General features: G+C 41.0%; 1 protein-coding gene across 1 annotated transcript; it reads left to right on the forward strand.

The window, feature by feature from the left end:
• Positions 1–1,664: 1,664 nt before the first annotated feature.
• LOC138299925 (uncharacterized protein C6orf132-like) lies at positions 1,665–15,482 on the forward strand. The gene is given in 3 exon segments (XM_069238643.1): positions 1,665–2,340; positions 2,343–4,408; positions 11,367–15,482. Coding segments are annotated over 3 exon segments (2,790 nt in total). The 5' UTR covers positions 1,665–1,707; the 3' UTR covers positions 11,458–15,482.
• Positions 15,483–15,770: the final 288 nt, after the last annotated feature.

A 15,770-nucleotide genomic window follows, 5' to 3' on the forward strand; every position in this document is an offset into this window, starting at 1 on the left:
GGCCATGTGCTCTGCACCTGTCCTGAAAAGCCCTTGTTACTCTAAAAACTTCTATGTCCAGACTGATGCATCTGAATTAGGAGTAGGGGCAGTCCTATCACAACTTAATTCTGAGGGCCAGGATCAACCTGTTGCTTTTATTAGTAGGAGGTTGACCCCTAGAGAAAAGCGTTGGTCTGCCATTGAGAGGGAGGCCTTTGCTGTGGTCTGGGCTCTGAAGAAGTTGAGGCCATACCTGTTTGGCACTCACTTCATTGTTCAGACAGACCACAAACCTCTACTTTGGCTAAAACAAATGAAAGGTGAAAATCCTAAATTGTTGAGGTGGTCCATATCCCTACAGGGAATGGACTATACAGTGGAACATAGACCTGGGAGTAGCCACTCCAATGCAGATGGACTCTCCAGATATTTCCACTTAGACAATGAAGACTCATCAGGTAATGGCTAGTCTTATTGTCCTTCGTTTGGGGGGGGGTTGTGTAGGAAAGTACCATCTTGCCTGGCATGTTACCCCCATTTTTTACTGTATATATGTTGTTTTAGTTGTATGTGTCAGTGGGACCCTGGTAACCCAGGGCCCCAGTGCTCATAAGTGTGCCTGAATGTGTTACCTGTGTAGTGACTAACTGTCTCACTGAGGCTCTGCTAATCAGAACCTCAGTGATTATGCTCTCTCATTTCTTTCCAAATTGTCACTGACAGGCTAGTGACCATTTTTACCAATTTACATTGGCTTACTGGAACACCCTTATAATTCCCTAGTATATGGTACTGAGGTACCCAGGGTATTGGGGTTCCAGGAGATCCCTATGGGCTGCAGCATTTCTTTTGCCACCCATAGGGAGCTCTGACAAATCTTACACAGGCCTGCCACTGCAGCCTGAGTGAAATAACGTCCACGTTCAAGTTCTAGGGGTAACTTACTTCCAGCTGCTTGGGATTTCCCATGCGTCTTGATGGATTGAGGTCACATGACATGAGAAGCAAAGTCTTATCCTTGCCAGAATACTATATAAATAAGTAAACCATTTCATTCCAAAACAACAAGATTTGTTTTGGAAAATAAGACCAGGTGGCATGTCTGGTTCAAAGAGCACAATATGAAACAGCCCAAAAGATTGTGAATTGAGGATGTTGAACCTTTTGAGGTTTAACTTTTACCAGAATAATTGGAATTCTCAATTGTGGGACTCCATTAATGTCGATGGCACCTTTCGAGACTATCCAGGAGGCCCATAATTTAAGTTTCACGGTCATAGTGTGGTTTCAGGTATCTCTTACATTCTGTCAGCCTAGACTTATGTTCATTTCCCTGAGAAATTCTCATCACTAACACTCCTTCTGGAATGTAAGTGAATAGTAGGATTTTGTGGTTGTTCAAAATGTAGTGCAACCAGGGAATCAGTTTTGTACACTGTGTTTACTAGAAGTGCAAGTTGTCCATCTTTAGTCCTTTCCTGCTGTTACACCTTTACATTTTACAATAGTGTTGTGATCAGTTTTCCAGTACTAATAAGATGTCCAGTTGTATATGGATGTGAATTGGTTGTCCTTTAACGTAGAAGAACTTAGATATTCACATTTGTTATTTATTTGCAGTGATAGATTGTTAAATAAATACTGCAGGCAAGCCATGTTTTGGTGGTTACTGTTACTGTCTCCAAATGGAAATCTGAGACTGGCTTAAATTCTTTGAAATCAAACATGTCACCAAATGAAATGAATCAAATCCCTTCAAATGGTGCTCTCTATCCATCACCCCTAAAACCTAAATTAAATGTAGAGCCCCTTGCAACATTACCAAAGTCATTCAAAGTTCCTCCTCCAGCTCCTGCTAGAACGTCCTCCATTGTACCACAAGAAAAAAAGGATATCTCATATGATGAGCCAGACAGTGAATCCAAGAAATCATTGGCCAGGTCCCCGGTTCCCTCAAGTTTTAATCCAAAAGCAGAGGCTAAACTTCTCTTTCCCGCTGGCCCAGATCATATCTCTTTTAAGGAAGCAATAAGCAAAAGAAGATCCATGATTATGATGGAGGAGCCCTCCAGCCCCACTAGCCTGGAGCCTAATGAAACACCTAAACCTGTGATAAAGGGCCCTCCTGCACCTTCTGTGGAACATGAGAAAAACCTGGACTTAAAAATAAACTCCCTTACCATGGATACAATAAAAACAACAGGAAAACCTCAAAATAATAATAAAACTGAAGTTCCCAATTCAAGTAATGATCAGTGGCTCACTGCACACACCAATAGCAAGCAGCCCAGGTCAAGAACGACCTTGAAAATCTTATGTCTAATAAGGGAGAACATTTTTCAACACAACAAAAAAGAATAGATGTCAAGGCTGATGTGCAGAGATCAGATAATTTTAACTCTCCTAAATTAATGGAGCGAGCCATCCCACCATTGCCATTAATGGGAGCAAATGGGAAAATATCACATGATCTTAAAACCATAGTTCCTAGCCCACCTGATTTGTTTAAGGACAAAAGTCAAAATCCACAAGAGGATGTTAGTTTATTAAAAGACAACCTTAACCGTGTATTGTTGATGCCCAAAAATGAGGATAAATTAAGGGACTCATCCACAAATGCAAGGCAAAGATTAGATGTAAATAAAGAATCTGACAATTTTGGTAGCTGTCTGGTAAATAAAGGAGAACCCAAAATACCCAAGCCTCCATTAAAGATTGCTCCACTCCCGCCATTACCCAGGGACAATGAGAACAAAGATGGGGTCTACAGGACATCGAATTTGATTGCTAGTAATAAGATAGGGGACATTGTCCTTCCACCCCCAGATTACGTGCAATCTAGTAGTCACCCAGCCTCCCCTACACTCACTTCAATACCAAAAAGTCAGGTTTCTGCCCTAGTGTCCCTTCCTAGTTCCACAGAGGTCTTCACACCCACAAAGGTGCCTCCAAATTCAAATGAGACTTCATTACAGCAGTACAAGCCACATCATGGAAGGCTAGTATCTGTTAATAGCATGCCTTCTATGACCACTTTGACACAAGCTCATGAGGAACCTGCAAGTCCAAGTATATCCTGGGACAGTGTGTCAACATCTTCAGAAACGTCTCATTTTTATTCGATATCTGATGAGCCACAGAAATCTCAAAATGAAAGCATAGAACTTAAGCATCCAGTTACAGGAGAGACGGTAGAAGCTGGATCACCCATGGCTCTACTACTGGCTGCAAAGGAGCGAGCACAAAAAGCAAAACTCTCAAAATGCAGGGAGCACAGAAATCTTTCTGAATCTTCAAGCTCTGTCAAGCCTGAGGCAAAGGCTGCAATATTTCGGCCTAGCAATTCCACTACAAATTCTTTTGTTGTCATGCCTAAATCTGCCCCACTGATGTTAGATAAAAAAGACAATACTATTTCAGACACATACAGTGGTAGAATGCCCACCTCTATGGAGCAACCGCAAGCAGATCCTAAGCCCTTGATTAGTCCATCAGAAAAACTTTTGAACAGACTGAGTTTAAGGAATGATGAATCCTTATCTCAGAAGGATGACAACAGAGGACAAGTGTTAGGACTTCAGCAGCAAACTGTGAGTTCCAGTAATGCCCATCTCAATAACACCTCTGATGTTCAGATATCTTCTTTTACTTCACCTACACCGTTTACAGTGATGGGAAACAAAAACTGGAGAGATCCAGGTCAACTAGACTTGGGAAGAAACAGTCAGATTCAGAGCTTTCCACAGTCATCTGGTGATCTACATCAAAAAGAGACCAAAGATTTACAAGTCTCCTCCTTTGCTTCACCCACTCCATATTCAGTTGTCAATGATTACAGTGACCAAGACTGTAATGTAGATGTGATCCCACCTCCTCCTGAATTTAGAAATGACCATTTTGTCACATCCTGCCAGAAATCGGAAGCATCCCAAAATGACTTTAATCCTATGAGTCACACACCAGTCAGAGTGCAAGCATTTACCATGAACGCAGAGTCTAATCGTTCGAGGTTTGACCATAATTCCTTACCACAAGCACCTCTTGTTTCACAAACTACTTCAAATCAAAGGAACTATACTCCCTATTCAAGTTACAATTCCACCAGCTTCCCCAATGAACTTCAAAACCGATCACTGATTAAGAAGCGGTTGTATATGCCCGAGCCTGAGAATCCACAAAGCTATGGAAGGGCTCCTGGGACGAGCCGATTTCAAATGTCGAATATTCCTTACAACTCTAACATCGGACATTACAGCTCCACATATGATTCAGATGCTCGGCGATTCAACACCGCATCCAGGACTTCTATGCAGAGAAGAACATCCATGGAGGTTCCAGGGCGATCAATGCTGCCTACCTCTGTTGTGAAGGAGGTCACACAGATAGCACAGAATCGGGATTATTCCCACGGTCAAACAGCAGCACGGTAGGTTTAAGCACAGACATATAAACAAATACCTGAACTGCATATAGAATTCTCGCTGTTTCAGTAATGTGTATATTGTTTATGTCACAATAACTTTTTCTGACATGGAATAGAGGCCTTGTACTATTAGAGATGAGACAGCCTTGTTTGCAGTACTAACGTTGTTACGGTCACAGTATCATTTTATGAATTAAGATATAGTTTTGTCCCAGTAAGGTGACATAGCAGAAGCTAGCTTGCATGTAGACAAAAAACCTGTACACCCTATAGTTCATATAATGAGTTTTCCATAATTGTGGATTTCTAATTCGAAGGCCCTGGGTGTCAGTCTTACCTTCAAGCAGGCTATAATTTTTCACTTGGAAGCTTGTCATTCTGAAGTTCCTTAACTCTACTGCTGCTGCCATTCTGCTGCACCTTCCTCATGTCACCTTTTGAGAAGGTTGATCAGGGAGGCTGCATCCTCTGTTAGCAACAAAGGTGACTGCCCTGCTTATTCCACAGAAGACCCTAAACATAGAGATAGTTGTTACAGTGCAATCACTCGAAACCCGAGGTCACTTTGACTCCCAGAATTATGCAAATAAGGCACTATTTCAGGACTGAATATATGTTTCTGGAGAGTGGGCAGTATTTGAGAAACAGATACAGAGAGTGATGACATGATAACTGAGAGCCCGTCGGTGATCGCAGATCGGCTGTCTCGCGGATCTGGGTCCTAGCCCATGCTCACTTATTTTAGATAGTTACATTTTCTTACTAGTGTTATCTAGCATGAACTGCACTGGGAATGAATGTATAAAAGCACTTTGCAGATATTTTCAAATCCAGAAGATCACATTTTACACAGTAAATGTTGACATATTGTATTACCCAAAATCAAGTTTAAATGGGGGTCTTATTGACCGTTTCTTGGCTTCCATTTCCTGTATTTGGTTATCTAGAACCTTAAATTCGGAATACTTTGTTTTCTCATAACAACTGAGGTTTTCAGTATTTTGGGAGTTAAATAATGGTAGCAAAATGAATCGCTATACGCACAAGGGATTCCATTTAACTTCTAGAGGAATCCAAGCTGGATATTTAAGAGTCAGGGCAATATAGGGCCACATGTTATAGCTTCCCATGAAAGACTAGAGGTAACCTACAAAATTTCAATGAGGTGTACCAATTGAAATCAGGAATTGCTACCTGTTCAGCATTTCCTCAGTGCCCAAAATGAAGCATTTCTTTCCAGAACTGTACGAAAATTCATTTCTTGTAGAAAAGTGTCGGTGTACTAGAATTAGAACAGTGGAAATGTGTAAATAGTTGCAGTAACATGCTGAAGATTGTGAATCACTGAAGGTGGCTCCCTTGATGCAGTCATACCTGTCTTTTGAGCTGGTTGTTGAAAACCAAAATCTATAAATTGGACAGTAGTTTGAGTGTTGCAATGGAATGGTTGTATGAAGTATATTGGAGAGGAACAGTAGCTTCTCTTTAGTGCGGTCAAGTTGATTTAACAAAGCTATGTTTTTTTAATGACTTTGACCTAGTTTTATTAGATTGCATGAACTATTAAGAGTACATATCTTCCCACCTCTCTTTTCCACAATTTTTGTATACATTGGTTTGGGAAAGTCAACATTACAGATGGCCCCAAAAGTTGCATTTTACCATTATATTTATAGAAGGATTATTTGAGCAAGCTCAGAGCAAATTATTTGTATGATTGCTATAAACTCAAAATTAATCTTATAACAAATTTGAAATCTTTTTCTTTCTTGGTGTGAATGTTATCTCTATGTTTTATGAAATTTAGAGTAGAAAATGCAGGATAATGTGCAAAAGAAAAAAAACTGGCAAAAGTAGCCATTTCCATGCTGTTGGGTTTCAGAACGAAAAAGAACTGCTAAATACATTTTTATATATAATTTCAAACGTATTTGTCCAAGAGCTTTGAATGAAGCCTGATACGCCAGTGTTGATTCAAGAATCACAAAGCATCTGAATAGCCAAAGGTATAAGATATTCTGACATTTTACGCTTTCTGCGATTACATCAGCCATTTGTTACTTTAACTGGTATAAATAGCATATGAACTTTTACCATTCCATTGACACTATGGCGTATGACCAGGTCATTGATGCAGCAGTGATATGAGTCCACATAGGAACGGTACAGTCTTCATTTGAGTCTTAACTTTTTAGGCTGTGTGTGTGTGTTGGGGTTTTCTAGAGCTAGTTATGTGTGATCTGTGATCAAACGTTTCTCTTAAATAGGGCTCATGATCGGTCCATTCTCCACTACTACCTTAATCAATATCCAGGCTAGGGCAGACTGTGTAGAGGTGGGATGGGTTGGTGGAGCAGACAGTAGTAGTAGTTTCACTTCTAGCCTCTTAAAGGTTGGTAGGACTCGAGAGCTGACATGCAGTGGTAAGGCTGACTAGGCAGCCCTGGGCTCCATCAGCTTTCCGAATGCATAAGTCAGCTCCTCTGTTTCAAATCTGCCAGTAAGCTTAAAACGTTTTAGGGGACAGGCAGGAAACTATCATCCGAGTGTTGTGTGGGGTGGTAAGTGCCCTGGCAGTGCATATTCCAACGATTTTCTTTGGTCAAGGGGCTGTTTGGCACAGTAACACTTTCCCTAGGATCACCAGCCCTCACTTGGTTGCATCATGTTACTGACAGCTTTTAAAGTACTCCTTGTGACTAATCCTTTGGCTCCAGCCACACACCACAGAGAGGGGGTAATACAAAGTATTAGAGGACCTTCTGCATGGAAGAATTCCACATTTAAAACTGTGTTTCTCACCTTTCAAACTCTTTAGACTATGTCTGATCCATTGACTTTGTTGTAACACAGATGTTCCTTACCTCTTCCTCGGCTTTTTCCACCCTTAAACTGGTTACTTGAATACTTGGGATTCCTCTCCGCTAAAAATCCTTCACATTTCCCCGTGTTGCTCATCTACTTATCTTCCCACTTTTTCCCTTTACACACTCAGTGCTCCACTCTCTGACTTCTCTTTATCCCTCTCCCCTTCCCGCCCTGCTCCTCCATCCCCTTCTTTCTCGTCCCCCTCCCTTCATCTTCCACCACTTCTCCACTCACACCGCGTCCTTCCCCACATCTCCTTCTCTTACTCTTCTGAATACTTTTCCACTTACTTCTCCCTGCTGCCTCCCATCCCTCTTCACGCACCTGTCCCGCCCTTCCCTCATCTTCAAACGCTCCCTCGTCCTCTTCTCCCTCACTGTTACCTCCATACATTCTCTTGCCCCGACCCTCACAACCCTCACAACCTTCACAACCTTCACTTCCCGTCTGTTGTTTCCCCACTTTCCTGACCATTCCCCTTGTCCCTCCTTATGCTGTTCTTCCACCCAACACTCGAGCCTCCCCACTATTTACCTCTCTTCCTCTAATTTGTTTGTCTTTAGTTCATTGTAAAACCCTGTCATAGTGACTGTTCTTTGAAAAGCACAACTATACCTTTTCGATGCTCTTGTGCTGTATAAAACTGTTAAATAAATAGGATGTCATTGGCTACTTGAAGGCTCACAGTGAAACAATCGAAATGCATTTTATATCAGGAGAAGGGGAGAACAGTTGAAAACATCAATGGTTCCCTGTTTTCACCTGGAACGCAGGACAAAAGTACACCTCTTTCCTCCATACACTTTTTATGTTTCAAAGTGGAAATAAATCAACGTGCCCGGGGCCCTCCTTTGTGTCTGCTCATCCAATCCCAGCCACGGTTGGCAAACGTGCATCTGTTTCGGATATTTGCATTCCTAAAAATTATTTGTGCCGATGAAGCTAGTCACATTTTTCTGTTACTGGAAAGTGGGGCAGCGTACTCTAATTCTACATCCATTATTTCCATATGCAAATCTACTCATTTTAAACGTGGAGCCTGGCTCCTTCTTTTAATTTCTGCACTTTGTGTGATTGTATGCAAGTCAGTGTGCCTCCATGTGACTCGGACAATAAGTATACCTAATGTAAAAATGTGTGATGCTAAACCTGGCTGTACTTGTGCTTTCTAGTAATGGCCTCCACCGTGTTGCTATCTGACACCTCTTCTGCTCATTCTTTATTTTCTGTAATCTGGTTTTAACTAAACTCTAACTCAGGGTATTGTACCATGTGCAGCAAAAACAGGTTTGAGATGCCCCAGATGATGTAAAGCCTTTCACCGTTCCTTGCAGTTAGGTTCACACTTTTTAAATAACTAGAAATATATTGTTTTAAGAAACCTCTGAACCGCTCTCTCGCGCTGACTTTGTGCAGGGGGCAGTTTTACTGCCATTGAAACTTGTAACAAGCAGGCTACTCACGGAAAAAAAAATCTCCTAAGCTACCTCGTTGGATATGGAGTGTGTATCCAACAATTGTCACACTTTCCATGGCATATACTCAACTCAGAATTCTACTACTCGCCAGTTCGTGTTATACAACATAGAGAGACCTCAATGCTTGAATAGGCTAGATGGATTTCAAGAATGTTTTTTACTTTTCATAGTATTGTGCTCCCTCCCACGGACACCGATACAACCCACCGAGGGCCTCTTTATATCCCATTTGCCACACACATTCTTGTTATTTGGGTAGACTCTTGTGTTTGTTGGGAATTCAAATACTTGCACACCCTCATCGACGACAGACAGCTAGGAATAGGTAAAGGGGCAGCGTAGGTTGGCAAACCGCAGAAGAGGGCTTTGATAGAAAATGAGGCAGGATGAGGAGGAGCGCAGTGTCGGTAGAGGTGGGCATTTGCCTGACTTAACAAGCTATAATTGGCCGGGCACCGGTGGCAAATGGGGAAGTCCCAGTAGAGAGACATAAACTTGGAGGTGTCTTACCAGGCCTCGTGATGCTCCTGGTAAAACCCAGTGAAGAGGCAATTTAAACGAGACTCGGGATAAGCAATATTGCTCTTTCAGTACAGTACCGTGAATCTTAAATTGAATCTGTTGGATATAGTTGACCGGGAGGGGTCCAGGCCAAGTACTATTGATTGGAATAAACAACAGTAGAGCTGTCCCTTTGTATTCAGCAACATTGTGTTAGAATCCTGTAAGAAGCATCCACTCACAGCAGGGAGATTGTGTAAACAGAGGCACTTAGACTTCCTAAACCTCCCCTTCAGGCTGAGCACCTCCCCAGAAAATCCATTCTTGTTGTGGGATAGTGTGTGCAGGGGAAGGGTCCTCTGTTGGTTCCTCGAGACTAAAGATGCACAAAACTGCCCCTCCATGGGAGTGAGTATTGTAGGATGATCTTCATCATTGGCTTGTAATCACTGGTCTAGTTCTGTTAGGAATGCAAGAGACGTCTAACCTGTGCATTAAATATTCATTAAAGCGAGTCTCTGAGTACTTGTAGTTATTTCATTTGAAGCTAAGTGAACTGGCCCTTCATCTATGGGATGCAATTGGAGAAAACAGGCACTTCATAACAGGAAGAAACTGCCCAGGGGTGGCGAAGGCTCTTAAATTCATGCACTAGCTTAAGAAGCTGATACAGACGTTGTCAGGGTCGGACTAAGAACCAAAACCAGCCTTGGCAAAAATGTTGAAACCAGCCCTGCTCATTTCCTTTCTGTTCCTATTCATTCTCATTCTCTCTAGTCTTCTCATTTCTCTTTCTCTCTCTCGTTTTGCCTCTGGGGTGGCTGTTGCCATAATTCCCTGGAAGATGGAGGCAGGGGCTATTGAACTTCAATTGCTCAACCCCTGGAGAAATGTCTGATGGGATAAATGGCCTGTCCGGCCATGGGAGATGCCTCTTCACGAGGCAGAACGCGCCTAGCATATAAGACTCTTCACATAGGACTGTGATTATAGAAGTGGCTTTGTCATTAACTGAAGTACACACAACACAGTTAATTAGCATTTGGTAATTAGCTCAGCAACATGCAGAAGCAGCTCCTGAGGTGTAGAATGGGGATCAGTGTGCAACCACTAAGTCACTGGCTCAAAGCATGGCTGTCAAAGTTCTTGCTAGATCTAAATAACATTAACGAAGCAGCCTCCCCTTTGTCCAGGAATATGATAATATTCTGCACATCTAATAGAACTGCATCTGTCCCTTGATGTGTTCAAAAGCCTGCCTGTAAATCTCAGTCTTTTATGTTGTTTCAGAAGGGCCAATATTGTATTGTAGTGGCCTTCTCAAGTACTTTTAACAGAAAAGCTATATTAGAGACAGGGTTGATAGTTGTTGACGTATTGTGGATCCTGGCCAGATTTTGTTATTCAAAGGGGGTGGTCAGACTCCACTTTGAACGGCTTATTAACAAAATGTGCAAGAACAGTGACATTGCTTGACCTTAAGACGTAATGAAACTATATGGACAAAGATCCCGGGACAGACAGATGGATTCAGTCTGAAGACACTATTAGACTGTTTTATTGATTTTGATTGGGGTTACTTCCTTAACTAAGAACTGATCAAAATATCCTAGAGGCTAACTCAAAGACAATGGTGTTAGTGTCTTGCCGGATGATCCTAGCTTAAGACCACTAACAAAGGTCTGCCTAGTAATTAAGAGTTTATTGTCAGAATATTCGTGTATCTTTTGTCTACAATAATTTGAGTTGGGAGCTTCATTACTTTTGGAGACCGGATTACCAATGCTGTTATATATCCTACACAGTTCATGTGCATAAATACTTAATCAGAATTTTTAAGTTTTTTTCTATAAGTTTTCATATAGTAAACCAGGATTTTGCTAACCTGTGTTTTGGCACAAAAGCATGGTGTGCAGAAAGTTTTGGTAGGCTCACCTGGTTTGTCTGATCATTCAGTAATAAATCACAACTTGGAAGATCTGGTCATGTTTTGGAAAGATTGTGAAAGCCTGTGTTAATCCCTCCAACTTTAGGAGTTGTGTTGCCGATTTCAGAATTTTCCTGTTGTTGCTCGTTCAATAGTTTTATGTTGTCGTCTTTTAATTTCCTTCCAGAACTTCACTTGGTGGCTCAGGCACGACTTTCACAGTGAGGCCTGGGACAAGACAGCCAATTTCTTACATGCAACAGGGGGGCACTCGCTAAAGGGTCTTACTTCACCTTCCAGCCTGAAGCGAGGAGCTCTGTAGGAATCTACATTCAACTGTCTGCTACCGGGCCAGAAGACCATCCAATGCCACAAGGACTTCTGGAAACAGGAGGTTTCTGCTCTGCAAGATCCCTTTACCCTGGTCTGAGTCTAATTCACCTGAACTCCAGGGTGCCCGATGGTATTGCTAAAAATGGTGACAGTGAATTCCTTTCTAAGTGCCATTTTATGTTTTGTGTTACCCTTTATGTTCGTTGTACTCGCCGGCTAACAAATGAACAGTATCAATTACCATAGTGTGTTTGCTAAATGCTAAATAATGAACAGTTCCCCTTGTTTTAAAGCCGCTAGAAAACCACACGGTACAACTCCCAACATGGTATCAAAAGCACTCCTGTTTTCTGCAGATGTGCTTCTCTCCAGCTTGTTCTCCTAATCTTTTCTACTAAGCTTTCTTTGGTTTGTTACATTTGACAGTGTAGATTTTTTATACTGTCCTAGTACCATGGTGCCTGAGTTGAGGTTAGAGGAATAAGATGTGCGCTTTAGGTTGCTTTTCACAAACTCTATGTCGAGCTTTTCTAGGCCATTCTAGCCGCCAGAGTTATTGCACGGAGCTGCCACATTTGGATCTAGGGTGTTATTCCAGGCCTCCCCCTGGAGCCTCAAAAAACGTGGAAGGAAAAGCCGATGTGGTGTGTCCGACACTCACGCAGCGCTGTCACGAGGCCAAGCTCTGAACTGTCTCTAATTACAACTTGCGACCGTGCAACTTCAATAAATGTCCTCCGAGTTGGCCTCTACGCTAGTGTACACGATTAAAAAACCTGTCAAAATTCATTAGTTTGACAGCTAACCCCACAACTTTGACCGTTCAGTCACCGTAGACTTAGAACTCTGCATAATTTCTGAACTTTATAGAAATTACAGTGAAAGAAGATTGTTTTTGTTCTAGACGGGGAAACCGGTTTGTCAGATTTCAGAAAGGTGGCTGCTCGCTCTGTCACCAGCAGGCCTTTGAAAAAGTGTGTTTAGGCATGTTAGCCTCGTTCTGCTGTAATCATTCTAGTTTTTTTTCTTTCCAAGCCCAGTAAAAACATAATTTCTAAGCAACAATATGTACTACGCCCAAAAGCACACACTTAGAACAAGGTGAGAAACTAACATTTAACTTCTTCGATATACCGGCTAATACTTCACCCGAACGTACATACATACATACATATATATATATCTTATATGAAAATGTAAAAAAAAAATCTGAACATGTGTAAAATACATAATTATATTTGACGTGTGCAAGGGCTAAACAGCATGCTTTACATAAAGCACTATGCAGATATTCTCACATCTTTATATGTTTTATTCAAAGCACTTTTTTCAATGTGTTATGTAAAAATAAAGTCTTAGGAAGATACCTATTAAATATTCCTTAAGTTGTATATATTTTAACATTAATTCTATATTATTTATGAATAAACTGGGAACTTTCCTGCAGCATGGTGCATTTTCTTTATTATCTGAATGTGTTAAAGTGCTCCTGCTTTCAAAAAGAAAGCATAGATATTATGCCTTTATTTTTTAGATGGGCTCGCTGCTAAACTGGTAAGATTGGAGGTGTGATTTCATAGTTTGGAGTTATTTGGCTTAGAGTTAGTGTTTCAAGTATTTTGATCGAGGCAACACCATAGACTGCCTGTGATCTACCAGAGCCTCCGTTTCTGTTTAGAAATGTTTTAGAACACTGAGAAGTACATACACGGTAGCCAATAACGGCCTGATTACGACCTTGGCAGATGGGATACTCCATCACAAACGTGGGATACCCTGTTTGTCGTTTTACAAGTTCTATAGGATATAATGGAACTTTTAATATGGCCGACGGGACAACCGTCACATTTGTGGCAGCGTCCGTCAAGGTCGTATTCAGACCCTAAATGTTTTTTCCAGTTTTGTCTGTTGACCTAAAAAGAGGCTGACTTCACTTATGAATCTTAACAGTGGAGTCATAAAATGATGATGAATCTCCAGTACAGGGATCCGACACCTAAAGCATACTGGTGTCACTCATTTCATCACTGTCCCAGCAACGTAGACTAGACATCAATGCTTTTCTCAGCTCCTGTGAACTTTCATGCCCTGCTCCTGCCTTCCGTTTACTTCTAAGCCAAGGTGCTCTGGGGGCTACTAGAGGTGATGAAGTTTACCTTGACTAATATGTGTCATAAGCTGCCACTATACAGTTTACGCCAACCTAAACCTTAAATTGAATTTGACTCTGGTTAATATGGACTTATCAAAATTTGCAGCAGGCCTACATCAGTCATATGTTTGACTCTTCTACAGTAAGCACTATCCTTTCTGACTATTCAAGGCACTGTTCTGTGTTTCCTACTTCCCCATGAGGCACTCCGTCTCAGACACAGATTGGGAGGGAAGGTTAAAACCTAAGGGCACATAAGCACACTTGTACTCTGAAGCCCCATTATGGGAACATTGTTGTTTTGCCAATATTTGCAGAATAGGAACAGGCTTCGTAGGTTGAACTTCATGAGGTAAATAATGGAATGAAACACTAGTTTGCTGTTTATCAAATGAGAGTATTGGCCAGTAAGTGTTGAATGTGAGCTTTATCTTGAATTGTGCACTTTTAATAACATGACACCAGTGCCTTGAGACACGGTTTTATTTTGGACCGCCTGATAGCAAGAAAAAGTTAACATTCCAGAAATCCCAGAAAGAGTTAAAACCTCAAGGTCTTGAGAGAGGCTGCAGGTCTTCAGATAGTGCAAGCTGCCATGGCGATTTAAACATGTCAAGGAGTTTATTAATGTTTTGAACTGGGCATATTGGGTGTTATTTACTGCAAATGCTTTAGTGGACACAGATCGCCATCCTGACCAATAATAAGGTAAGAAGGAAATTCGTCAGCAACTAAGATAATCTGCCTCAAGAACTGCACATGACTGGTTTAAATTCATTCTCCTGGAAGGGAAGGAATAGCAAATACAACCAAGGAAGACTGTGTTAGAAATCTGTTGTTAAAAACTGCCTTTAATCTGTCCAATTAGAACCTTATTGTTGCTTGGTGCAGTGACATTTTATGTGGACAATTACCGTTGTCTTAAAACTATCCATAAATAAAATCAACTGACACCCCTCTCAATTTGGTATTAAATTGCTCAAGTTTTATGCAGTTGCATCTAATCTCCAGCCTGGCCCTCTCTATGTATGTCGTCCTAAACTTCTGGGCATTTTTTGTTTTCATCAAATGATTAGATTCAGCTTTTGATGTTCTAGTTATAACGTCCCCGATGACTTGACTGGGCGTAAGGGGGGTAACCTTCTCTTTCAATGAAACCAACATTGTTGTTCACTTCCACCCCGCCAATCTTGGTTTAGCGCATTACACACAATTTAATAGCTGGTATGGTCACGCCAATCGGTAATGTCTTTGCAAGGTACATTGGCTTCATTAACATGTGACACCCTTGCTTTGATTAAACAAAAGGTAAAAACAATTGCCTCAATGAAAAGTCGTTGGTATCAGTTTGAAGTCTTTATTGATAGCTTTATTATTCTACACGCTGTAGGCAACCAGTGTTACTGCTCATAATACAAAGTTTAAAGGATGTATTTTGTATTGAATTCATATATTTTTACAAATAGCTGGTATGCCATTGTCTTTTAATGCAGCCCGCATACAGCTGAAATTATTTTCTGTATTCTGTGTGGCAGACTTTGTAGACTCTTCAAATGCCTGTTTATCACACTGAGCAATTTTCTGTTCCCAATAAAATATAAAGAAAGTTGTACATAAAACGGTTAAAGAAGATATTTGGTTATTTACAAATAAAATAGCTCAGAATGTTTATTTTTGGTATATTATTTCAAAACATTTGAATAATTTTATCTTGACGTTATGTAAACTTAGTTTGTATATTTATGAATGTAGCCTGGACAGAGCATTTTCGTAGGAGGATCTGGACGGGACATTTGGGAAAATATACGTTTGTCATCTGCTCCACTCGATAAACTGCAGTATGAATAAAGTGCTGCATGAAAAAGAATTACGAGTTCCGTCTCTCATTGGATTTAATTTATGTGTCTCAGCTGGCTGGGAGTAGAAAACTAATTATTTGATTTAATTTCCAGAATAATTTGAAGTCTCGAACACATGAGTTACTAAGTCAAAACGTTTTGAAATCATCTTTCTTTGCGATTGCAGTCATTTTAAAGCATATGTCTTGTTCGGACTTTTTTGTCTTCTAAAGGGACTACTTTTGACTGAGTGCGGAATTGGAGACAT

Source organism: Pleurodeles waltl, chromosome 6, assembly GCF_031143425.1.
Source record: "Pleurodeles waltl isolate 20211129_DDA chromosome 6, aPleWal1.hap1.20221129, whole genome shotgun sequence".
Lineage (NCBI taxonomy): Eukaryota > Metazoa > Chordata > Amphibia > Caudata > Salamandridae > Pleurodeles > Pleurodeles waltl.